General features: G+C 40.8%; 1 protein-coding gene across 1 annotated transcript in view; it reads right to left on the bottom strand.

Annotated features, from left to right (window-relative positions):
* The window catches only part of MINK1 (misshapen like kinase 1), a 1,658,622-nt gene that overhangs the window by 44,672 nt on the left and 1,586,466 nt on the right, over window positions 1-27,484 (bottom strand). The window contains exon 31 of the mRNA XM_044077078.1: window positions 18,750-18,850. Coding sequence (XP_043933013.1) covers window positions 18,750-18,850 — 101 coding nt within the window. The remainder of the gene's footprint in view (window positions 1-18,749; window positions 18,851-27,484) is intronic.

Here is a 27,484-nt window from a genome sequence, read left to right as displayed (position 1 = left end):
TTTACATGATGGGTTGGGTGGTTGCTAGAGCAGGATTGCCAATCAGTGTTGAAGTCGTCTAGAATTAAAGTTTCTTGGGGTAGGTGGTGGGTAAAGTCCAGCTGAGGAGGTTTTCAAGTGGAGGGATGTTGTGGCCAGGTGGGAAGTAGCAACCCATTATGTTTAGGGTTTTATTTTGGTTTATTTTAAGGTTGGTATATATTGTTTCTTTATTACCTATTTGGGGAGCTGCTAACTAAGATCTGGATGTCTAGATGCTGCTTAAATATTATAGCTATACCACCTCCTTTTTTGTTTAGTCGGTCTACTCTTAGTATATTGTAACCAGTAGGGAGGATTTGCTCATTAGTAATGTGTGGTTTTAACAATATTTCTGTAAGGATCACTACATCAGGGGAGTAGAAGTCTATGGTGGGATGGAAATCATGCACCTTTTTGCATATACTTCTAATATTTAGGCTTATCAGAAGGAGGTTGGTTGGCTTTCTATTGGCTGTGATTTGGGAGATGTGGTTTGTAGTCTGATTATGAGGGGAGGGGTTGGAGATAGAGGGATTAGGATGAATGTCTCCACTGAGAGCTAGGTTGGATATGGATGAGATCATAAGTTTTATCAATTTCTGTATATGCTTGCTTATAAGGGAAGTTTTTTGACTGTGTTCTGTGGGCAATAGGTATGGTGGTAGGGTTATGTTAGGTTGTGGGTTGTTTTTAGTTTAGGTATTGTGGTCTGTAGTCTATATAGAGGGTGTACTGGGAAGGTTGATGACTTGAGAGAGTAGTAGAGTACAGGTGGGATATTAGTGGTGGTGTGTGTGGTGGTACAGTGGTAGTGGTTGATTGCAGGAATGGTGGAGGTTTGGTAAGATGTGATGTATGCAAGGAGTGTGCATGCAGTCAGTATAGGTATGGTGTGCTTGGACATATTAGCTGAGTAGGCGGGATAATAGTGAGAAGTTGTTGGAGGAAGTATAGGTGTGGTGATGTTATAGGTTGAAGGGTGGGAGGGGTTACTGTTTGTAATAAAGGTATGACCACTGGGGGTGTGTGGGAATTGGGGGAAGGGAAGGGAGTGTAGCAGGCAACAGATGAAGGAAGACTATCAGTAGGTTTATAGGTTATAATCAAAAGGGCTGGCCCTGATTAGGCTGCAATTGTTCTTGTGGGGAGGGGGAGGATCAGAATAGACCAGAAAAGTGGTGGATAGCAATAGTATGATGAAAAGGGCTGGCCCTGATTTCACAGATATGCAAGTCTACAGAAACAATAAGAAAACACAGTAGGTACTCTGACTTGCTTGTTTTGCATACCTGTCGTATTGAAATAAAATAAGCCAATTTTACCAAGGAGTTATGTGGAAATTAGGAAGAAAAGAATTTATAAGAGGAAAGGTTTAGTAGAAGTAGAGAAACAGCAGAGCATACAAATAGCACAGCATCTAAAGACAGATTGCAGTTAGAAGTACAGAATGGGGGGGGGGGCAGCTAATGTTCTGAAAACAATAAGAAAATCAGTAGGTACTTTGGACTTACTTGTTTTGCATACCTTTCTTTTGAAATAAAATAAACACTTGCAACCAGGAGTATGTGGGAGTTAGAAAGACCACAAGTTATAGGAGAAAGGGTTCAAATAGTTGAAACAGCTTGCAAAGGGAGACTGCTGTTAGGAAGTACAGTATGGAAGTACAGTATGGAGAGGGGAAAACTAACGTCTGTGATGGAGTGCTTTACTTAAAAATAGAAATTAAACAAGGGCTAGCAATTAAAGTTTGCCTGGAGGATAAAACATACTTTTTGTATATTTTGAAAATAGCACTCATTCCAAGGTTGCCTGGTTCTGATAAAGAGCACTGCAGGCCAATAGATCGAACTTGGCTTGGTGGGGATCCAGGGAAAATAGAATTAAAAGGAGAAGTTTTTGTATATTTTGAAAATAACACTCATTCCAAAGTTGCCTGGTTCTGGTAAAGAGCACCGCAGGCCAATAGATCAAACTTGGCTTGGTAGGGATCCAGGGAAAGTAGAATTAAAAGTAGTTTTTGTATATTTTGAAAATAACACTCATTCCAAGGTTGCCTGGTTCTGATAAAGAGCACTGCAAGCCAATAGATCGAACGGTGGGGATACAGGGAAAGTAGAATTAAAAGGAGAAGCTTAGGTATGAGCACTCCATCCAAAGAAACAAGCAACTACACCAAGAGGATTTTAAAAATGTTGTCACTATTCTTGCGTAAATGTGTGCCCCCTTTTTTGTTTTAAACTAGCACATTTTTTAAACCAGTGCACTTATTTATAGGATTCTTTAGGAACAAGGAAATGCAAGAAAGATTCAGAATGCCTAGGGTTAAGGCTAACAAGCATTTACATGCAATTAATAAGCTGGGCTTGATTACAGGTCAAAAACACATCACATGAGAAGTTTGAATACTTATAAAAGAAGCTTTGTACTTTAAATATGTTTATTCTGATGAAGTTCTGTATGGTACTTGAACGAAAAGAGCATCAATAAATTTGTGGACACTACTATTCTTCAGTGGAGCTTTTCGGTTATTAGTTTGTGAGTTTGCAATTTCAAAGTTTTACACCTGTAAGTCCAGAGATTGATAAAAAGTCAAGCTTGTAGCTCATTCAAAGGACTGACAACTGGAGCAAAAAATGTCTTGCTTGGATTAGAGAATTTTTTTAAGTAAAGAACCGGTCATTTAAATAAAGTAACACTCAGAACCCCTGTAGCCTGAGATGTGCTACCACTTCTACAATACATTAGGTGAACACATGGAGGGGGAGACTGTAGTTAGAATGAGCGCGCCAAGAACTGATAGTAACTGGCTCCCAGACAGAAGAAAGAATTGCCATGCAATTTTCACATAATAGGCATCCTGAAGGTCTACACAGCACATCCAGTCTTGCTTCCACAACAGGGGGAAAATGAACTGCACTGTAACCATCTGTAACTATCTTTTACAAATGTGTTTACACTTCTGAGATTTAAAATAGGCTTGAGATCCTTTTTTCCCCCAGAACTAAAGGAACCTCGAGCAGGCTTTGGATTCACTGCAGACTAGTGAGACCGCCTAGAGAACTTTTTTAGATGGATGGGAGACTTTATGGCTGTGGCCATTTGTCAAGGTGAAATCACTGGAAAGATCTTGTAAGAAGGAATCAGTGTGACTGAAATGGGCTTGTGTAACGTCTGGATACTATTTTTTTTTCATCCAAACAGCGACCATCCAATTTGGCTGGTTAAGAGAAGCATACTCAGACTGCATCCACAGGGGAGCAGGCATGCAGGCGATTCAGAAACATGGAAAAGATTGGTCAGAAAAGGGATCTCTAAACGCTGGATTTTGTAGGCCCCTCTGCCCTTAGGGTGGTGTCCACTGGAGATCCCCCATCTCTGGGGGCTGGGGATAGGTCTGTCGGAGTCTGGAAATTGCTGGGAATTTTTGAATCAAAGGTGCTTTCCTCAACTTTAATTCCTGAAGAAAGGTCCTTGAGGGTGTTTTGCCCTTTTGCTCATTCTTGGACAACATATCTGATTTTGAAACCAAAGTGAGATGAACCATTACAAGTGGCATTAAGGAAAGATACCTTAAAAGTGTCCACAAAAAACAGACTGCCACAAGCCACGTATGGTAATGTACAATAATGCCAGTACCTGCTGCTCTTGATGCTCTAGTCAATGCATTAGAACACATCAGCCTTAGGGTAACAGTTACAGATAATGCAGTAACCAACTATGATTCCATGGTCTTCCTCGTCTTTGGGGTTTGAGGCCTCTTGAGAGAGTTTAGTAGTTCACTAATTATTTGCTCCCTGTTAGGCAGATGATCCACAGACCATGATGCTCTCCTCTGATAGAAGCTGCCACCAAGGAGAGTCAACAGTATAATCTACCAGGGGACCTTTGCTTAATGTCATTTATCCTTTAGAGGGACAAGCACCATTGAGTGGCTGTATGGTATTGTTTAACATCAGGATTCCAAACACTCTGCTAACACCATTAGCAAGAAGACTGGCATATGTTACCATCCAAGGAGCAGACAGACCCACTCCAAAAGCCTTGAAAAAAACCTCCCTCATTCAGAGAAAGGATATTAATGGACCAATTCCCCTTGGTCTCAACTCAACTCACCAAAAGAGTTTTCCCTCTGACAGGGATCAAGGGGACCCTTCTCCATTATGGTCAGTGTCCTCTGTGAGGAGCTCCTGAAGATAATCCAGGTGGCTCCTCTTGTACTTGCAGAGTGTGCTCTTCAGATGGGAAGGAGTTGGAGTCAAAGGTCTCTCATCCCTTGGGAAAGTGAATGGTTGTGGCTCTCTAAAATGGGCTGTCCCCAGGAAAGATGACAAGTTCCAATGGCATCAGATACACTGGAAAGTCTGGGAGGAACAGAAGTAAGAGAAGTCACCTTTTTAAGTCAATTGTTCTGCTGAAATATTCTCAAAAGCCTTGAATGTATAGGACAGAACCAAAGGCAGACAGAGGCAATCTCTGGTCCTGCCTGAAATCCAAGGCTTGCTGGCTAACAGAACTGAACCCAGGGAACCAATAATTTGGCAGGATTTGTGGCTGAGACCAGAACCAAACTGTCCAGGCAGAAACACACAGGGATGTTGGGGTCAATCCAAACCATGGATGAAAGAACCTCTCAACTCTGGGAACCCACTGGCTTTGAAGATATCAGAATCAAGTGGATCAGAGAAAGTGTCAACATTAACAATGCCTACAGAATTGACACAGGCAGAATGTTTGAGGGAAACCTTGGTTTTCCGAAAGCACCAGGTCTAAAATCAGGACAACAGGAGATGCAACTGTCATGGAAGGGGAAAGGCCAGCTCTCTCCACCCTCAAAGAGGAGAGACCGATTCTCATGTGAATCTCAGCAGTTACAAAGGCTCTCAATATCTTATTTCAGTCTATGGAAGCACTGCTTCTGAAGGACCTGATCAACCTTAATAGATGCTAGACATCAGTCTTTGGGGTCACAGAGAGCTCCATCTCAAAGGATCAAGACCTTGAAGACAAAAGTAATTTCGGGAAATGATCTGAAATGATGATGGTCTCAGTCACTCAATGAAGGAACTCGAGAACAGAAGTTTGTTACATCAGGAAAAGGTTGCCACCTAAGACAGAGAATGCCTTGGGGACTTTGGGGATCTTCAGAGCTGGAGCAGCACAAGAGAGTCTTATAGTCTTTTTTCCCCTCCTCTTTCTCCTTTTCCGACCTCTTTTCTTGCCATTACCTCAATCTCTGTCCTTAGATTTATCTCAGTCTTTCATTTTCTCTAGCTTTGTCTTCATGAAAAGTCTCGTCTACCTACTTCTTAGCATCTTTGTGAAACTGACAGGGCAGTGTTTCAGTGTCATGGAAGCAGACAAATATCTGCTGAGCTGGGGATAAGTTTTAAACTATCAACTTATTTTTCATATCCAAAGGGCTTGCTGGCCAAAGGGCAAATTATATTGCAAGTTGCATACAAGTAGTCAGGTTCTAAGCAATAAACAATGCAAATGCAGATCCAGAAGAGGGATCTTATGTCTGTATTTCAGACGCTTCTTAAATCCTGAAGCCTTTTCCATTAGCAGAAAATAAGGGCATGATGCCCGTAAACAAAAACAAATGGGTACACTTGGGTAGGCCACTGTATGAAACAGACAGAGGAAACTTTTTGAAAGGTGGTGAATAAAGGTGAAGAAAAATTCTAATATAAAAAACTGAATCAAAATACTAGTAGAAAAAAACTTCACTTACTCCAAAAAATCTTTGTTAAAGCACAGCTCTGGAAATTATGTTTGAGAAAGAGTGGCAAAAGAAATCTATGGACTGCTGCTAGTGTAGTGCATTGTAAGACAGAGGAGCTCAAGCACTGGAGAAGCTCAGAGTACTGCCAGCTCAGAACTGACTCAAAGCAGACAATCCCAATTTCAAGGTGAATGGTGGGGACAACACAGGATACAAACATTCAACTGTCCTACCTTGTACTCTGCTGCAACTTGCAGATCTCCCTTTTTGGCCTTGACGGAAGTCTTTGGAAAGTGTATAAGTTTAAACAAAGGTGGGTGGGAATGTAAGAATAAAGGTGAGATGATCAACTCACATGAAACGTTATGGTAAGTACATAACTTCTTTATGTGAAGTTGTTCAATCTCACCGTTTAGTCTTACACATGGGTAGTGTCCAGAGCACCCTAATCCTGGGTGGCTCAAGGGAGTATATTCCTGAGGACAGTGGAACAAAATGAGGCCCTGTCCACTTTGTAATGAGTGATAAAAGTATGAGGCTTAGACCAAGTGGCAGCAGCACATACAGTGTAACAAAGGTAAACGAGCCGTATAAGCCGAAGAAGTGGAGACGGCTCTAGTTGAATGGGCCTTCACACCATGCTCTAATGTTTGGTTCGCTGAAGAGTAGATAAGTTTAATGCAGTCAGTTAACCATTTGGAAAGGGTACCTTTAGAAACTGGTAATCCCTTCTTAGTGTCAGCATAAGATACAAAGAGTTGTTCAGGTCTTCTAAATTCCTTTGTCCTGTCCAAATAGAATCTCAATTGCCTGTGGACATCAAGTTTATGCAACATATATTCCAACTGATTAGAATGATTACTGAAAAAAGTTGGAAGTTCAATAGTTTGGTTCAGATAGGTCTCACAGAACACACTTGGCAAAAATGAAGGATTAGTCCACAGTGACCCCCGAAGAAGTGGAGACGGCTCTAGTTGAATGGGCCTTCACACCATGCTCTAATGTTTGGTTCGCTGAAGAGTAGATAAGTTTAATGCAGTCAGTTAACCATTTGGAAAGGGTACCTTTAGAAACTGGTAATCCCTTCTTAGTGTCAGCATAAGATACAAAGAGTTGTTCAGGTCTTCTAAATTCCTTTGTCCTGTCCAAATAGAATCTCAATTGCCTGTGGACATCAAGTTTATGCAACATATATTCCAACTGATTAGAATGATTACTGAAAAAAGTTGGAAGTTCAATAGTTTGGTTCAGATAGGTCTCACAGAACACACTTGGCAAAAATGAAGGATTAGTCCACAGTGACCCCCGACTGCCTCTGAACTAAAACTAACACACTCCTAAATAACACACTATATAGATCTGTAGAAATAGAGTGTAAAAAGTTGCCAATTGTAGGAGAGATTAAGAGGGACAGTTGAGAGTAATGTAAAACAGCACACTCCTAGAAATGCAGACTACTTGCCCTTTGCAGAAGTGTAACCATGTGGAGAAAACAAAGCACTGCCCTTTGCAGAATATCAAGAAAGTGTAGTCTGAGGTTAATGACTTCCTTTCTGCAGCACTGCTGTTGAACTAGCTCCTGGCACAAAAAAATTCAATGTACTTCACACGAGCAACAAATGCAAACAGTTTCTTTGCTAACTCGGGCGTTGGTGAATGCTGGTGTGTCTCAAAATGTCATGGAGTGTCACCTTTGATACGCATGTCAAAGGTTCGCCATCACTCACCTAGAAGCTTGATGAAATGGACTTCAACAGAATACTTTTATAATTTAAAGATTTTGTAATCTCAAAGTTAGTTACATTAGTTAAGGGGATACAAGGTGGGAAGCCATCTCTATTGCAGGGACTCCCAATACATATAATGAACAACTACTAGTGAAGCCAGTTCAAAAACGACTCTGCCAGTAAATCCAAAACGCGATTTATTGCACTAAAATAGCTGTAAAACACGAACAATTCTTCTCTCGAGCTCCTCGATCAATGCCTTTAACAGAGTATAACCCTACTTTTCAACATCTTCAATTATATACAAAAACACAGCCAATAAAACAATTAAAAAATTAATTGCAAGAGCCATTTCCAATTAAGCTCTCTATTTAATCCCTTAGGGTGTAAAGTATCAAATTTTAAAATAAAAATTGCTTCTTTATGTTGTAATTTATTTTTGAAACATGTGCCCTTTGCACAATGAACTTTTTCCATAATAGTACCTTTTAGCATCGCTTTTATGGTACATTTTGAAATGTAGCCCTAAAGGGCTTTCAACTTTCGCATTTTTAATATTTTTTAAATGTTCTAAATATCTAACTTGAAAACTGCGTTTAGTTTCTCCTATATAAAATAAATCACATTCACATTTAAGTACATATATAATACCTTCTGTCATACAGCTATAACTGTCACATAAACAATACTTCTGTCCATTTATATTTTCAAAAGTGTATACTGTATAATTACATATACTACAATGACCACAAGCTCTAAAGCAAAGTTCTTGAATACGTTTTCTCAACCTTTCAATAGGGAATTTAAACTGAGCATGCACTAACATATCCTTAGTGCTTCTTCCTCGCCTATAAGACACTACAGGTCTTTGTGGTATGAGTTCTCCCAACAAAGAATCCTGTGTCAAATAGTTCCAATGGGTCATAATAATTTTCACCAGTTGTTCCGTATGAACCCCATATGTAGTCACAAAAAGCATTTTATCCACTGGGCCATTGTTTCTATTTCTGTCTGGTTTGCCCTTATATACATCAGATTTTTTTATACTCCTCTCCTAGTAATAATCTATTCTTGGTTTGTTCTAGACATTCCATACTACAACCTCTATTCTTAAATCTATCACAAATTTTTACCATCTCTTCCTCCATTATACTACTATCACTAGTTAGCCTTGAGATACGTAATAATTCATTATAAGGGAGAGCATCAATTAAATGAGGTGGAGGACAACTTGAACAGTGTATGAAATTAACTCCCACCTCAAATTTACGATGTACAGAGGTAGCTATTTTCCCTCCTTTTACTATCAAATTAACACCAAGGAAAGTTGCACTTTCTCCACATTGTGCACCATCAAACTTAATACCAAAAGTGTTTTGGTCCAAGTCCTTAATAAATTCAGTTACACTGGATCTACCACCATCACATAGAAAAATTAAATCTATGTAGCAGTGATATTCCACTACATGATTTCTAAAAAACTTCATTCTGTACAAAAATTGTACCTCAAAATAACCCATGAATAGGTTTGCATAAATTGGAGCAAATGCTGCTCCCATCGCTGTTCCCTTAACGTGTTGGTACAAAGTGTCATTAAAATCAAAAAAGTTATTTTTGAGACAAAAATGTACCAAGTCTGTTAAATAATAAGTTAATGGAGTATCTCCTAAATGGAACTTCAGTGCTTCAATACCTAATTAGTGTGAAATATTTGTATGCAAATTTTTAACATCTATCACTATCCAGTATTTATTTGGATTCCAGTGAATTTTATTCACCCTATCTAAAAAATCAAAGGTATCTTTAATATAAGACGGCAGTTTTTCCACTTATCAATAACTGTTCATGCAGCACACTACCAATACTGTGTAGAAATTAATTACATGCAGAGACTATGGGGAGGCCTGGGGGACTATTCTCACTTTTATGTAACTTAGGGAGACAATAAAATTTAGCCATTGAACATACCTCTATTGAGAACTTCTTCTCTACATCTTTTTTGTAAAGTATCCCAGTCTATGCCCCTTCTGTATTAATTCATTATTAGCTAACAATGCCATTTCATATTCCTTCTATACTGCAACCCTATATACCTCCTCATAATTTAAATTATCCATACACATTTTATAATACTGCTCTGTAGTCATTATGACTAATTTATTACCTTACATAAAGAAGCAATTTTTATTTTAAAATTTGATACTTTACACCCTAAGGGATTAAATAGAGAGCTTAATAGGAAATGGCTCTTGCAATGAAATTTTAAATTGTTTTATTGGCTGTGTTTTTGTATATAACTGAATATGTTGAAAAGTAGGGTTATACTCTGTTGGATGCATTGATCAAGGTGCTAGAGAGAATAATTGTTTGTGTTTTACAGCTATTTTAGTGCAATAAATTGCGTTTTGGATTTACTGGCCGAGTCGTTTTTGAACTCTCAATACAACATATGTTTATTCAAGTCTGTAGGAGTGTAACAAATGTCAATCTTACCACACCCTTTCGTGGAAGTAGCAAGTACCTTACACTGGAATGAAAATTCTTACTCTGCAATTTATCAGTTATATATAAATCTGTCATTATTAAGAAATAAACCTTAATCTTCACTTCTCTGTGTGCATCTCCCTCTATTCACTTTTTTCTCACTCCTGTTAGAAGTCTGCAGCTAATGTTATTGAACAAGTGTGACGTCAATAACCTAACAGCTGAATTGCCATTTCTGAGTCTGCAATATGACTGGGTCAGGAGTTTAAATAAAAATTTTCTAAGAAACATTGACAACTTTGAATTTTAGTGATATATTTTCTAATTATTTTGTGAAGATTTTTTTTTTCCATTTACGAGTGAACACACTGCTTTTTCAGCCTGCTTTACATGCGAGACTGCAGTCCATTGGGGTTAGGGAATTTGCTCATAAGCCAATATTGCACAATCTCAGAGTTGGTAAACAATCAGAAAGTGGTGTGGGGGTGCGTGGGGGTCTTGCTTCCCTGCAATTTATTTTACTTGCTTTTTTTAAATCAATCTAAAAAGATCACCCATTTTATAATCATTCTTTAGAATGTTTGCTTCAATGAAACACATTTATATATGTATACATCAATAAATAAAATGACTAAAGCATTTGAGTTAATGCACTAAAAAGTACAGTTTTGTACCTACCATAAATGTAGATGTCCGAACAGGATAGCATCTGCAGTCCTAACAAATGGGTTGTCCTGTCGTCAGGCAGCCCTTCGATCGGCCGGATTCCAAAGTCTGGGTCTGGCCTCGGCTGGTGTCGCACTTCACCCGACGTCATCTCTGCTGGTCTTCGGGTATAAAGGCATCAGCCGACGCCATTTTCCTCAGTGTTTCTTGCCCCAGATGCCAGTTGCCCTCTTGGAAAGCTAAATTTTGGATAAATGCCAATGTTTCCAAAAAGGTAGAAGGCAAACACAAAAAATAAGCATGTATGTACATATATACAAACAAATACACCATAAGAGATCCCCCCCCAGCTAGCTATTAGGAGGGTAAATACCCTAGGAGTACCACAGAGGGGAAGGAGGGTGGGTAATCCTGACTGCAGATGCTATCCTGTTCGGACATCTACATTTATGGTAGGTACAAAACTGTACTATGTCCTTCAAGGATGCATCTGCAGTCCTAACAAATGGGTAGAATACCATAGCCAAACTAGGGAGGAGGAAGAAGAATTATGGTGTAGTTAGGATCCCTTGCAAAACAGCAGTGGCAAAGCCTGCTCGGGATCTAGAGTATAGAGGTAAGTTATAATGCTTGGCAAATGTATGCACGGAGGTCCAAGTAGCCGCCTCAATAATGTCCTTGGTAGCCACTCCTCGTAAGAAAGCTGTGGTAGTGGCTGTAGCCCTTGTAGAATGAGGCCTTATGTTCTGTGGAATTTGCTTTTCATGGTAGGAGTAACAGAATCTTATGCAATTTCCTATCCACTTGGAGATTGTCTGTTTGGAAATTGCTTTTCCTTCCCTTCCTGTTGCATAAGCTACTAGAAGCTGGTCAGTTTTTCTATTGCCCTTGGTTCTGTCCAGGTAGTAGCGCAACTGTCTGTGTACATCCAAGGTATGCAGCAGTCTTTCCCCCCTGTTCTGTGGATTGGGAAAGAAGGTAGGTAGGTGGATTGCCTGGTTTAGAGACACTCTGGATACCACCTTAGGCATAAATGTAAGATTAGTTCTCATGGAGACACTATCTTGATGGAAGATTAGGAAGGGTTGTACTGCCATTAAGGCCTGTAGTTCCGAAACCCTCCTTGCTGAAGTAATTGCCAGTAGGAAAGCAGTTTTCCAGGATAGGTGTTGAAGGTCTGCTGTTGCTGCTGGTTCGAATGGAGGGAGTGTCAGTTTTTCTAGCACAAAGTTCAAGTCCCATGCTGGTAATGGTGGTTTCCTAGGAGGTTTTACATTCTTGATTCCTCTGAGGAACTGCCTGAGTAGAGGGTGTGAGAAGACAGGGGGATCGAAGCTGTATTCTGCAGAAATAGCTGATGCATGCATCTTGATGGAGGAATAGGACAGGCCTGTATGGAGAAGCTCTGCCAAATACTCCAGGATGTTGGCAATATCTATCTTTGACACATCTTTTCCTCTTTCAGAACTTCCAAATGACAAACCTTTTCCATTTTCCTGCATAGTTCCTTCTTGTTGAAGGTCTGCGGGCCTCAAGGATAATGTCTTTAACCCTTTGGGATAAATCTGGGTTTGTTGCTCTTATCTAATGTTCCAGGCAGTCAGTTGTAGAGTTTTCAGGTTTGGATGCATGATGTTGTAGTCGCTCTGCGTTAACAGCAAAGGAATCAGGGGTAGTGTCCACGTTCCTCCCCGAGACATGCTCCTCAGCAAAGGATACCAATGTTGTCTTGGCCAATTTGGAGCTATCAGAATTATCCTTGGACGTTCCTCTTTGATTTTCAGTAGTACCTTGTGCATCAATGGAAGAGGTGGAAATGCATATGCTGTCAGGTCTTTCCAACTGAAGGATAGAGAGTCCACCTTCCAAGCCAGTGGGTGGTATGTCCTTTTGCAGAATTTCTTGATCTGGTGATTGAGTGGGGATGCGAATAGGTCTATTTGTGGCATTCCCCATTTTTTTGTGATGGCCCTGAAGATGTCGGGGTGTAGCATCCATTCGTGAGCATCCGAGGTAGTTCTGCTTAACATGTCTGCTAGGATGTTTTCTTTTCCCGGTACAAATATTGCCTGTAACTGGATGTTGTAGCTCAGAGCCATATTCCATAGGTCCAGAGCCATTCGACATAGGGGGTATGAATGTGTGCCTCCCTGTTTGTTGATGTACCACATGACTGTGGTGTTGTCTGTCCTTATCATTAATTGGCCTTCTTTGAGGAATGGTCTGAAATTCTGGATTGCTAGTTTTACTGCCAGCATTTCTTTTGATTTATGTGCAGGTGCAGCTGATCTGGAGTCCATAATCCTTGAATGCATTTGTCCAGCATGTGGGCCCCCCAACCTAGGTCTGAGGCATCCGTTGTGATGGTTTGGCTTGCTTGAATGTTGTGGAAGGGCAAACCTGGGTTTGACTGGCATGCTTGAGCCCACCATAGGAACTCTTGTTTCAGGCATGGGATTAGTGGTATTTCGGTTTCTAAGCTGTGCCTGTGTTGAGACCATAAATTCTTTAGGTACCACTGTAGTTTTCTCATATGCAGTCTGGCATGGGGACCAGGATTATGCATGATGCCATGAAGCCCAAGGCCTGCAGTACTTTCCTTGCTGTTAGTTTGTTCTGCTTTGTTAATGCCAAGAAGTAAAGAGGGAGATGTTCTTGTTTTTCTGCAGTTAGGAATGCCATCTGTTTTACTGTGTCCAATTCTGCACCCAAGAATGTTCTTGTTTGGGATGGTATCAGTCTTGACTTTTTTAAATTGACTGTGTATCCCAGGGCTTGTAGTAAGCAAATGACTCTTTGTAAGTCTTGTGTCAGCTTGCTTTTGATGTCCGCTTGTATCAGGCAGTCGTCCAGGTATGGATAAATTTGGATTCCCTGTAGCCTGCAATGAGCGATTACTGATGCCAGGCATTTTGTGAATACTCTGGGTGCAGTAGATAAGCCAAAGGGCAATGCTGAGAATTGATAATGCTCTGATCCTGCAAGAAATCTGAGGTATCTTCTGCAATTTGGTCGTATGGGGACGTGCAGGTATGCCTCCTTGAGATCTAGAGTTACCAGCCAACACTCCTTGCCCAGCATGGGAAGAAGTTGCTGTAGGGTCAGCATTTTGAATTTTGGAACAATGATGAATGTGTTTAAAGCGGACAGGTCGAGAATAGGTCTCCAACTTTTCTCTTTTCTTGGTACTAGGAAGAGTCTGGAATAAAATCCTTTGCCCTGTTCTGTAGGTGGCACCCTTTCCACAGCTCTCATCTTTGTTAATTGAGCTATCTGTTTTAGAGCTTCTGTTTTTTGATTTGGTGGTAGGTTTGGCATTCCTCTTTTACTGGTAAGGTGTGGAAATGAAACCTGTAGCCTTGGTCTATAGTTTGCAAAATCCACTTGTCTCGTGATATAGTGCCAATTTTTTGAAAATAAGGCTAACTTTCCGCCTAAGGGTGCTGCTATTTGTTCCCTGGAAGGCGGTGTCAGAGCCAAGTCACTGTGTTTGTCCTGTTGTAGTGGCAGTGGTTGTGTCTGTGCCTCGTTGGTTATTGCCTTGCCACTGGCGTCCTCTGTAGGCACCTCCTCTGGATTGATTTCTGCCTCTGGAACGTCTATTCCTGCCTCTCTGAGATTTAGAGGAGTCTGGAAAGGACCAATTTTTAGAAGGCCAGTTCCTGCTAAACCTTGGGGCTGAACCTGTAAGAAATCTTTAACTGTTTGTACAGATTTTGCCTTCTCTTCCATTTTCTTCATTACTTGCTGGGCAGGAGAACCAAATAGACTGACCTTATCCATAGGAGCATCTAATAGTTTTGCTTTAACATGATCCGGCAAGACCTGTTCTTTCAACCATGCATGCCTTCTTATAACTGTGCCAGTCATGGCTGATCTAAATGAAGCCTCCAGTGCATCATAGCCACATTTTAAAGAATGGTTACTAACCTGCTGAATGTTATTCACCATTTCTAAAACATATTTCTTATCTAAGGAATCATCAGAGGACAGTTTCTTAGTTAACTGATCAAGCATAAACTCTTGGTATTGGATCATATGAAACTGACAGTTCAAAGCTCTAGCTGAGAGAGTAGCAGAGGTGTATACTTTTTTACCCCATCTCTCTAAGGACCTGGATTCCCTTTCAGAAGGGAGAGGGTTTTTCGCTAAAGTCGAAGCTACTGCCTTAGGCCCCTGGGAGATAGTCTCAGGATCTGCAAGGGGAGCCTTGTATAGGTGGTGATGAGTGTCCGGAACCCTGTAAAACCTATCGGGCTTGGCAGGGGCTGGAGGTAAAGTATCAGGAGCAGTGCAAACATCATTAAATGCATCATCCACAACAGGAAGAACTGGAGGTATAGCTAAGGGCCTATGTTGCGGTAAGTGTAGAAAGGTCCTAAGCCTTTTTCTTGAATCTGAGAAATCTTGTCCCTGCCATTGGAATTGCTCTCTCATGGCATGTAAGGTTTCCCCAAAGGAAAATTCCTCTGGTGGAGAGGCAGAAGGAATAGATTCTTCAGCATCGGAATCTTCATAAGTAGAAAAAGGAGCCTCTGGATGGTCTGTATTGTCTGAATCATCAGAAGAGTCATCTGAGGACACTGGCTCAGGGGGCTCTGTTCTAGGTCTCTTTTCTGGAGGTTGAGAGGCCCTGTCTGGGTGAGATTGGGATCCCCTTATTAAAGAGATGAGATCCTCTGCCAGAGTAAGCATTTGGGAACTGAAACTGGGCCTGTGAGAGGGGGGCTTAACAGGCACAGACTTAGCAGTTTTGGCTGCTTTAGCCCTGGCAAAGGCCTTAATAGACATGGCTGCAGGAGGCCTAGCAGCACCACGTGCTGGGGTAGAGACATCCAAAGGGATGGTGTCCGATAATTCTAGAGAAACCACATTAGTAGGCAAAACTTCAGAGGCCGATTCAACTAGGGTAGCAGGAGCCTCGGTAGTAGTCATGGATTCGGCTGAAGATTGACCCGTTTGCTCGGTTTCGGCCGAAACAGAGACACTCGCGGTTTGCTTAACCGTGGTTTCGGCCGAAACCGCGGACCGCGAGTGTCGGTCTTTTTCTTTGCGTTTCTTAACAATTTGAGAAGTCGGAGGATCCGACGGCATAATGTACGCAAAATCTGAGCCGAAAAACTGTTCAGCAAACTCCGACCGACGCCTAAGCGTTCGTCGGTTGAAGGAAGCACAGGCTAAACAGGCTGCTACATCGTGGTCTGGGCCTAAACAAGGTAAGCAGTAAGAGTGGAAATCTTTATGAGGTATTTGTTTCCCACAAGTTAAACAGTTATTCACTTTTTGGGTACTTAGCTTTTTAGAAGTCTTCGAAGTAGTATTCGGTAGTAGTAATCTCTGGATCTGACCGACCGGCACTTGCGAACAGCTTCTGCTTCGGGCGCCACGCGGCAAGAAAGACTAAGGAAAATGGCGTCGGCTGATGCCTTTATACCCGAAGACCAGCAGAGATGACGTCGGGTGAAGTGCGACACCAGCCGAGGCCAGACCCAGACTTTGGAATCCGGCCGACCGAAGGGCTGCCTGACGACAGGACAACCCATTTGTTAGGACTACAGATGCATCCTTGAAGGACATCTCTGATACTGTCCCTGCAATGAACTTTATATGTTCGAAGCAATTAATCCCTTTCTCCATTACTTTCTGATATCACTTTACATCATCCCCTTTCTCTCCATTTTTTTCTAGATGGAGAGTGGGGTATCGCATCAACTGCTGCCATCTCTCGACTCAATGCCATTCTCCTACCTTCTTTGACAGTCATGCCCGTCACAGGTCTTCTCTCTCACAATTCATCCATCTTTATGCTGGACACCCTTGGTTCCACTTGCCTTCTTCCTCTCTGTCCAAAATCATCTTCACCAGATTGTCTTCTGCTTTCCTGCCCATGTGCCTGAATCACAGTGCTGTTCTTTAACATTTGCTGTAATTGGAGCAACTTGGGCTTCTGCTCTGATGTCATTTCATCTGTCTCACAATGTGCATACTACCATGTCTCGGACACTTCATCTCTATCACCTGTAACTTCAACTGCTCTACCTTCACTGCCCAGGTTTCTGTACCATACAGCAGAACTGGTTGCACCACTCTTTTGTATACCTTACTTAACAGCTTCTTTGGCATTCTTCTGTCACACACTACCCCCTGACACACTGTCAGTTGGCTGCAGCCACTCTGATTATAGCTTTGGCCTCAGACTTCCCTTCTCCTCAACCACCTCTCCCACATACTTGACGCTACTAGACTGTTCCACTATTATTCTATCTCAATTCTCAGATTCTTCCGATTCACTCATTTACTGTTATGGCAACTGCCTTATCTGTACTCAGTGTCATCCCATGTGCCTTCAGTTTTGTATTCCACACCCCTATCATCTGCTGAAGTTCTTGATCAGGGTCTGCAAATAATGCCACATCATTTGCATACAGCAGCTTTGTTGGACTGTCCCCTCTGACCTGTTTGCAAATGTAGTGCCATCATCAGTATGAACAGCAGTGGGCTCAAAGCTGAACCCTGATGCACACCCACTCCCACTGGTGACTATGAGTCCATGACTATTCGTACTTGAATTACTTGGTCCTTGAATAGCATACCCTGCACTAATTCTGTCAGTTTCTGGGACTTAAAACCATTGCGGGCTTTCTCAAATCAGCCAGCTTGAAGCCTTATATGCCTTCTCCAGGTCTAGGAATGCCCATTTGAACTCTTTCCTCAATCTCTACTTATTTCTCAACTAACTGCAAACATTGGTTGGCATGCCACATCTTGATCTAAATCTGAACTGCTCATCTGCTGTCACTTTAAAGCCTCAGAAAACTTCAGTCTTTTTCCATGCATATATTTTGAAATGCAACAAACTTTGCTTAAACAGTCAACCCAAGTGCTGCAGATGGGTCACAAGCAGCTTCCCCTCTCTTATGAAACCTCCTTTTCCCACTGTGAAAAAAGCATCACAAAAGTCTTTTTTCTGGCTTGCAACAACTGTGCCTCTTGTAACTGGCTCACAGCCCAATATAGTCTCTCTGAAACAGTACTTAAGTCGGTCCTGATTTATTCACTTAGCTGCTGCACAGTTCATGATAATGAACTTTGTCACATATCATTTTCCTCTCTCTCCACTCTTCCAGTGTAAAAATACTACAGTGCGCTAATGGTTACTGAACTCTCTCAAAACAGACACAGAAGTAGAAGCTTTGTGCATCTGATTAGTCAGCCACAGTTTATTACCAAAAATCAGCAACCGAAACCAAACTTTTTAACATCACCAACTAACCTAATACTTGCTACATTTTTATTTTACTTATTTTATACATTTTAACAGAGTGCTCCAACTGGAGACAAATGTCCCTTTTCAGGATGACCCAGGAGCAGTTTCTGGCCAAGTGACATGCTTAAGAGTCGCATGTTAGGCAAATGGAAGTGAAAGGAATCAAATACTATAGCCTTAATCCTTAGTGCTAACTTCCAGGCATTCAAAGTCTTGAATAGTACCAAAAAAAAAAAAACAGCCATGGGGCTCACCTGTCCACCTCTGTAATGAATTAATCAAAAGAATGCAATATTTCCAGACTTTTTAGAAAGAACTCTTAGGCATATCAGGCCCGAGCTCCAAAGTTAAACAGGTACTACCATCCCTATTAGCATCTTACAGAAAATACCCATACACACAAAAAGAGAACACAGTGTTAAAATCTGACATGCTTTAGGAAAGAGAAGGCAAACTAAGAACCAACTGAAGTTTGATGGTGAGAATGGTGTAAATTTAACTATTCAACTTTTTAACTTTAATTTCAGTATGCAATCGCAAGACCAAGTCATGCACTCAAAGTCAAAAGATCTGGTCATAGTACAGAAGCACCGTGGATACTAAAGGGTGAACAGTACTACACTGGAAGTAAGGATTTTCAAAAACTGAATGGAGCATACGTAAAAAAACAGCCATCAGAGAAAATAATTTAACACAACACCTTTCATACGTTATGTTTATAGAGCAAAAAGGAATTATATGGTCCCAAATATTAAAGCATCTTAACCACATTTCCAATTTCCAAATCTACACTTTTTTTTTTTTTTTTACTTCCTAGATGTCCTGACAGTACTGAGAAGGCAATGTAACAATCTCATACCTTAAATGCCATAAACTTGTGGTAAGGCTTCGGTGCCCAAGCATATACCTCCACTGAGCTTTTCAGAGCAATCACCAAGAATTTAATACGCTCATACTTAACTGCAACAAAAACAAGAAATTAATTTCACCAGGTTGAAACAACAGCAAAGCTCAATACACAGTTTGGATATAGAAGCAGATTATTACTTTGTGTTTTATTGAACAGGCTGGTCTTACTAGGCAATTCCCATTTTCATAAGGGACTCAGGAGACCCCCCCCCCCCCAAAAAAAAAAGCTCATACTACACAAACTGATAACACCAATGACTCAAACTAAATTGTCAGTCATACTAAACATATTAACATTTCACAATCTTCACGCATTTACAACACGGGACAAAACTGGTCACTTAAGTGTTATTTTAGACTGAAACAGTTTGTCAGTACAACTTCTCAGTAAGGGAAGATGAAGATGTAGACACCGTTCTATACACTGCACAGTATGCTAGGCGCAGACATGAAATTACAAATATACATATCTGTAGAAAATAAAGAAATAATGCATCTTGGGTAGGAAGAGTACGGAGGACAAACTTATCAAAATGTAGTGAGGATTGTAATGGGTTTTAAATGCCTGATTAGCCAGTTACAAGAAATCACTGGTTACTGTAGGGGAAAGCACCATGGTAGAAAAGATTTTTTCCTGTGGAACTTTGGGGGTTGTTGTTCGTTGCAAAATGTGATTCTTGCAGTGTATTCTACATAGGAAAAAACTGAACACACTATGAGGAAACGTGCATCAGCATGTGAATAGATGGCATTAAGATGCATGATGCAAAAGAAAGCTTTATACAGACATTCTATTAACCGTCAGAATTTTGTGGAAACTTAAGAGGCACACAACTTTTTCTGACAGATTACACTCAATGCAATAGTGTTTCCACTATTAACTGACTCGATTTCCATCAGCAGTCTATTAAAGATAAGGGCTATTTAAGAAAAAAAATTGTTTTAACAATACATTTTATACAAATGTGCTTTTTGCCACTTTGGTTTAAAAACATTTTCTTCACTGTCTCTTCAAATGTATTTGATTACGTGATGTGATGTTCTGAGCAGTCATGTGACTTCTAGTATTTAAAGGACCACTACGTGCAAACAATGAAAAAAACATATATTTTTTATCTTGCCATGATTTACTGCACTTCCTAAAGCAAGTGCTCATTCCTAATTTTATGTTTTTTTTTACTCTTGTTTGCCCTTATGGGGGCAGACATTGTGATTCCTTTGGAAAGCTAAATCTGTCTCCATGCACAGACTGTGAGAACAAAAAGCCCTACCATTTGTTGTCAGACTAGACCTTCCATTCACTTAGAATGGACCACCTGAAAAAAAAAATGCCAAGTTTGAGAGTCTGCAGCTCATGTGTCATTGACTGGTGTGTGCTGAGTTTTACAAATGTTGTTCCTATTGATGTACTACACATTCTCTGAAAGAAACTTGCAAAAGTGTCAACAAATTACTGAGATAAAGACTTTTCACAAGGAGCAGTTTTGCAAGTTTCAATTCCTGGCCAAGTTACTCCTCCAACCTTTCCTCCTTCAGTGGGCTAGTATGTCACATTTCCAGCTTGGGTAGATTCAACTATTTTGTCAGCTTTGCATGACAATAGACATAAAAAAAAAATCACAGCCTGGTGTGCAACTAAAACTGTTCCCTTATATGTCTCTTCACTTCTAAACAGCATTTCCCCAGGAATAAAAAATAAATAAATAAAAAAGCACACACATCAATCCAGAGTTTGGGCCAATCTATCCATTTCTTATTGTGCACAGTAAAACATTCAGTTTATAATGCATTCTGACTGCTGACATGGTTATCTTTACATAGTTCTCTAACAGCATAATCTGAACTTATGGTATTCAATGCCAAGCTTTACAACAGTTCTCAGTTTCTTAACAATGACCTCCCAAGCCTCTGATGTGACCCAGTACTTTGTCAATATACTGTAAATACATAGATTAATACAAATATTTGTACACATATGCCTCATACAATAATACACACATGCCATCATTAAAACAAGATAAATGCAATATAAATCATATCAATATAATTATGATTTCTAGTTTATGACCCTGTTTGTCTATGGAAACTGCTTTTTGAATTTATGTTCAAGCAGTTGTATATTTGTTGTATATTATCTTGTTTGTTTCTCAATATTCTAACCACTGTATGCTGCATCAATTGTAAAACTCTGATTTTACTCCTTTTATACTTTCTATGCTCTTTGTACAAAACAGCTATGTTTGTTTGTATAATCTATTTTTATTATTTTTTATAATTGTTTACTATGTATCCGGAGCTTTTCTCCCTCAGCCTCCGCTGAAAGCGGTCATCTTGTGTCCAGATGGACTAACCTGGTAAACAAATGGAAAATAAAAAATAAAATATACTAAGAAAAATCAATCAATATACCAAGAAAAATCCAAAACTTAAGAAAAAAAACACAGAAGGAACGAAAATGTTTCCTTGATGCAGTCATGAAAATCCCACTCACTTATTCAGATATTATGGGCAAACATATATATATATATATATATATATATATATATATATATATATATATATATATATATATATATATATTATAACATATATAATATATTAGGCAAAACAACGTACCCAATACACTAGTCATAGGTGAATCTATAGTCAAGCACAATGATGTCCCACTTACCAGGCAAAACAAGGAGAAGGTTACTGTCAGCTGCCTGTCGGGTGCCAGGATCTGCCACATAACCCATGCACTCAGGTCACTCCACAACCAAGTACAAATATGACTCGTCATTGTCCATGTTGGTGTTAACGACCAGAGACGTACCTCCCTGGACTACATGAAAAGAGACATGGAAGAGCTCTCCGATCTTGTAGCCCAGGGAGGTATGACCCTAGCTCTGAGAAGCATTCTGCCGTAGCCCAGGGAGGTATGACCCTAGCTCTGAGAAGCATTCTGCCATCGCCCAGAATGATACCGCAGTACAAGGACAAAATGATTGACTTCAACAATTGGCTAAGCTTCTGGTGTCATTCTAAGGGATCCAGTATCTGACTGCCTGGGACGACATGGTCGACAAACCATGATGCTTTGCCAGAGATGGCCTGCACCTGCTGACCATGGGATTCCGGATACTGGCTAAGGCTCTTGCCGTCCCTATAGTGCCTTTTTTAGATAAGTTTCAAATGTAACAGGAACAGGCAAGCAAAAACTGAGGGTAATGCTACTCAATGCTAGAAGTCTAAATCTCAAAATGCACTCACTCAAGGCACTCCTTAAAATGGAGAACATCAATACCTGTGCAGTGACTGAGACCTGGTTCAAGGCTCCAAAGAGCACCCCCTGCACTACCAGGCTATAATACCACACTTTTCGGCCATGTAACCTGGACCAGAACACCAAAGGCGGAGGTGTGCCCATATTCATTAAAGATATCCACACTTCCAGGCTAGTTGCTCAGCATAATGCATCCAAGGTTATCCAAGTGCAACTAACTCTGTGCAAAACTGCAATCCAAATTGTAGCTTGCTACAGATCCCCCATCATGCCCCAGGATTCCCACTCCTCTTTTCTTGATATACTGGAAAATATTAGGGTTCAAACACCCTAATAATGGGCAATTTCAACTACCCCACCATTAACTGGGAAAACTACTCATGTACCAACTCCTTTGCTCAACGCTTTCTGGAATTCATAAATTCCAGTGTCCTGGATCAACTTATCCACACCCCCACCAAGGGCAACAATATCCTAGACCTAGTCATTACCAACATGAATGACCGGTGTTCCACACCCGAAGTCGACTCCTGGTTGGTCAGATCAGACCATAAGCTAATCACCCTAGATATCCACATCCCGCCCCCACCCCACATTAAGGAAACCACAGTAAAAAATTTCTCCAAAGCCAACTTCATGCTTCTTAAGACAGAAGTGGCGAACGTCATGACACCCATGCAGACGGCTAATACAGTTACGACTGCTGAATCCTAAATAAATGCACTCTATAAGCACTTACATGAGTGCATGGATCGTGCTATCCCAAACAGAACCAAGAAGCTATCCTCCAAAAAAAGGAAGCCAATCTGGTGGTCCCCTGCCATAAACACTGTACAACAGAAGGAAGAAACTGTTGCAAAAGAGAGTAAAATCCCATGAGTGGTGGAGCTCTCTGGTCAGCCTCAGTAAGACACTGAGATCCCTTATAAGAGCATCCAAAGCTAGCTATGAAAATAAAATCACCACCGATTCTAAGGACAACCACAAAGCATTCTATACCCATGTCAAGAATCTCAAAGGCAGCACCAAGATCTGCTCTGAGTTACAGCACAACTGCATGAAAATTACAGAACCAACTGATATTGCCAACATTCTGGCAGATAGGTTCAGTACTAACTTTACCACCCTCTCACACCCTAAAGGACCCATATCTATACAGGAAGAATGCAGAGTCCCTGTAATCACAACTACACAGGTAAAAGCTGCACTCTCTAAAGCCAAAAACACAGCATCCATGGGACTGGACAACATCCCAGGCTACGTTTTACATGAACTTCAGAACGAACTGGCTCCCCACCTAAGCACCATGTTCAATCACAGCCTCACATCAGGCTTTGTGCCCACTGAATGGCGCACAGATACAGTTATCCCACTCCACAAAGGGGGAGCCACCACTGATCCCAGGAACTATCGTCCTATTAGCCTGATGAGCTTGGTCTGCAAGGCCATGGAACGTATAGGTTCATAGGTAGGTACTAGGCTATTGGCCCTGGGGCCTATACAAGTCTAGCCAAAAAGGCACCCTGGCTTTTACCACCCAAGAAAATTATTTTCCTGTGCCACTGTCGAGCAGGGCCACAGAGGTGATCCCCAGGGTGAATTTCCTATTTCCCATCCAATCATCAAGATTTTTCTTGAAGAGTGCTAATGAAGAGCTTTGTTTGATATAGATAGGTAGTTTATTCCAGAGTATGGGAAGTCTCTAGGACAGGAATCTATCCCTCCGGCATGTTCTGTTTATTGTGGTGACAAGGTTTAGGTCCCTAGAGCATGGAGCTCGGAGGGATTGGGATTTCTTTAAGTGGAGCATGTCCAAAAGCTCTGGGTTTGACATAGCTTTGTATTTTAGGCAGAGATCACCTCTGAGTAGGCGATATGTGACAGAGTAAAGCTGGAGTTTTTTGAGGCGGTCTGCGTAGGGCATCTGTTTGAGGCCGGTAATCCTCTTTGTGAGGCATTTCTGTGGCCTTTTCAGTTGTTGTAGATGTCTTGTGAGGTACATACCAAAAGGGGCGCTGTACTTCATAATGGGTCTAATGAGTGATGAGTAGAGGGGAGCAATGACCTCTTTTTTTCTGGATGAGAAACCTTTTGTGATGAGGTGCGCCATGGAGAAGGATTTCCTGACTCCTGTGGCGATGTGATTATCAAAGGAGAGAATACTGTCCACCTGTGTCCCAAGGTCTCATCACACTTTTGGTGTTAAGTATACTACCGCCTATGTTGTAGTTCATGGGTACATAGTTTTTACCAAAGGGGATGACAATGCACTTTTTGGCATTGAGCTTGAGGCCATGGCTTACCAGGCATCTGTCTCAGTGAGGCCCTTTTGTAGGATGTCCACATCATTAGGAGTTTCGATTATGGCTCCTAGTTTGCAGTCATCTGCGAACTTCCTTAGCCAAAGACCTTCTGTGTTAGCCTGTACTTCAGAGAAGTAGATACCAAACAGGCGAGGACCCAGGACTGAACCCTGTGGTACTCCACTTGTTACTGGTCTGAAGTCGGATTTGGAGTCTGCTACTTTCACAGTGTGGGTTCTGTCAGTGAGCCAGTTGCCAACCCATCTTATGACAGGAATTTATACCTACTTTAGTGAGTTTATCTATAATTCCAGAGTGGGGCATGGTGTCAAAAGCCTTGGCAAGATCTAGATAGGCTGTGTGAACCACCTTACCCTTGTCTATGGCTTTAGTGACTGCTTCAAAGAAGTCTATCAGGTTTAGGAGACATGATCTGCCTTTTACAAACCCGAACTGGGTGAAGTCCAGAGTTTGGAGATTACCAATGTCTTTGTTTACAAGTTCCATGATGATACGTTCCATGGCCTTGCAGCCCAGGCTTGTCAGGCTAATGGGGTGGTAGTTCCCAGGGTCCATGGTGGCTCCCCCCTTGTGGAGTGGGATAACCGTCGCTGTGCGCCATTCAGCAGGCACAAAGCCTGAGGTGAGGCATGATTGGAAAAAAATAAACAGCCTCTGCAAGGCTCGAACCCAGGACCCTGCACACCATAGCCAAAGTGATTTACCACTAATCCCGGTCATATATCATCATGAAACTCAGAAGCAAAGACATTGGTAACCTCCAAACTCTGGACCCCACCCAGTTCGGGTTTGTGAAAGGCAGATCATACATCCTGAACCTAATCAACTTCTCTGAGGCAGTCGATGAGGCCAAGTTGAAGTCTGAAAATCAAATGCCTGTCAACTTTCTTTTCAGTGTTCAATGATTTGCCAGTGATTTGACAGAAAACTGCAATTTTATGAAAAACAGACAAAAAATCTGGACTTTCTGCAAAAATCTGTACTGTTGAGAGATATGGATGGGAGTCTTGAACCAACACCCATCAATCATTTTCATTTGTTTGCCAAAGCCACTACAGCAGTGTTTTGCAGAGAGGTGGGAAAAGCCTTAAATTTGACTGGTATTTTGTGTGGGTGTGGGTAGCTGTGTTTGTGGAAGGTGGAGGTGTGCCTTTGTAAGTGTGGTGCGAATGTTACTGATTATGAAAAGGAGAGATTAAGAGTAAAATTGTGCTCAGTGAAGTCCCTAGCAATTTTATCACTACTTGATTCAGACATATACATTCCCCTGTGTTTGTCAGTACTATGTTTGAGTGCATTGTTTTGGAGTGTAGTTTCACTGCTACAGCTGCTGCTACTCTTTCAATACAAGTATCTGCTTTGGAAGTTTTCTCCAGGAGCCTGTTGCTGAGAGGATAAGAGACATGCTACAGGTATACAACTAAGACAAACTAGATAAAGCAATAATAAGAAAAACTACTAGGTCACATCAGAGGCTTGGGAGGTCATTGTTAAGAAACTGAGAACTGTTGTACAATTTATCATTAAATACCATAAGTTCAGGTTATACTATAAGATAATAACTATGTAAAGATAGAGATCAGCAGTCAAAATGCATTATAAGTTGAATATTTTACTGTGTACATTTTAAATGGATAGACTGGTCTAAACTCCGGACTGATGCGTTTGCTTTTTTTATTCCTGGAAAATTCTATGCAAAAGTGAAGAGGCATAGAGACATACAAGAGAACAGACTTAGTGGCACACCAGGCTGTGATTTTTTTTTTTTATGTCTATTGTCATGCAAAGCTGACAAAACAGTTAAATCTAGTAAAGCTGGAAATGTGAGACTGTAGCCCACTGAAGGAGGGGAGATGGGAGGAGTAACCTGGTCAGGAACTGAAACTTGCAAAACTGCTCCTTGTGAAAAGTCTTTTTTATCTCAGTAATTTGTTGTCACTTTTGCAAGTTTCTTTCAGAGAATGTGTAGTACATCAGTAGGAACAACATTTGTAAAACTCAGCGCATACCAGTCAATGACACATGAGCTGCAGACTCTCAAACTTGGCAGTCTTTTTCAGGTGTTCCATTCTAAGTGAATGGAAGTCTAGTCTGACAACAAATGGTAGGGCTATTTGTTCTCAGTCTGTGCATTATGGGACAGATTTAGCTTTCGAAAGGAATCACGATTTCTGCCCCCATGAGGGCAGACAAGAGTAAAAACAAAATAAAATTAGGAATGAGTTACTTACTTTTCTGCAGGAAGCTTTGGGAGGTGTAGTAAATCATGGCAAGATAAAAAATATATGTTTTCTTCATTTGCCCATAGTGGTCCTTTAAATGGTATGTGTTCAGTAGCTTTCGTTCTTTAGTCATCTGGGATTGTTTAGGTAAAAATGTTAAATTAAAACTGTATGCCTTATTCTACTGCCTTGGACTAGTGTTTTCACCTGGATTTATATTTTTATTTATGAGAGAGATGCACTTTTTTACATTACTTAATAATGTGAATCGGGTAAAGCTGTAAGTTTTTGAGTAGTCTGCTCCATTTAATTGATACAGATCTATTGGGATCTCTGCTGCCTAGTCTGGTGTTAAATTACTTGCAGGAGGTACTGTTTGGTGGATCTGAGCTGTTGCTAGTTGTGTGCCAGTATATCAAATTGTTTAATGGTGGACATGGTTGGAAGTGTATTATTTTCATGGCAAAATGTACATGCTGGTATGCAATTACACTTTGTAGTGTCATCCTGTTTATTCTTTTTAGTAGAGTACATGGACAGTTGCTGTCCACAAACAAATTAGTTACATGGAGAGAGACTTAAGAGACAGTATTTGTGAAAATTGCTGCTTGCAAGACTTCAGGAAGGAGAAAAGGTATGCATTTTTACAAGTAGGGTAGCAAACAGCTATTTATTCTGTATACAACACTAAAGTTTTTTTTATGAAATTGCTTAATGAAAATATGTGCTCCTGGATGTTTAATTTGCATTCACTTTCAACTTCAAGATATTGCCAATGTACACTTGTAGGATTGCTCTGTTTTTTGAAAACAAGGTATTGAAAGCATTCCACACCTCACAGATTTCTAGATGAAAGCAAGCAAAGTGAAGTTGT

The sequence above is a fragment of the Protopterus annectens genome, chromosome 7.part0 (genome assembly GCF_019279795.1).
Source record: "Protopterus annectens isolate FY-2018-M chromosome 7.part0, PAN1.0, whole genome shotgun sequence".
Classification (NCBI taxonomy): domain Eukaryota; kingdom Metazoa; phylum Chordata; order Ceratodontiformes; family Protopteridae; genus Protopterus; species Protopterus annectens.
The sequence above is the reverse complement of the archived record's forward strand: the minus strand, read 5'-3'. Positions and strand labels throughout refer to the sequence as shown.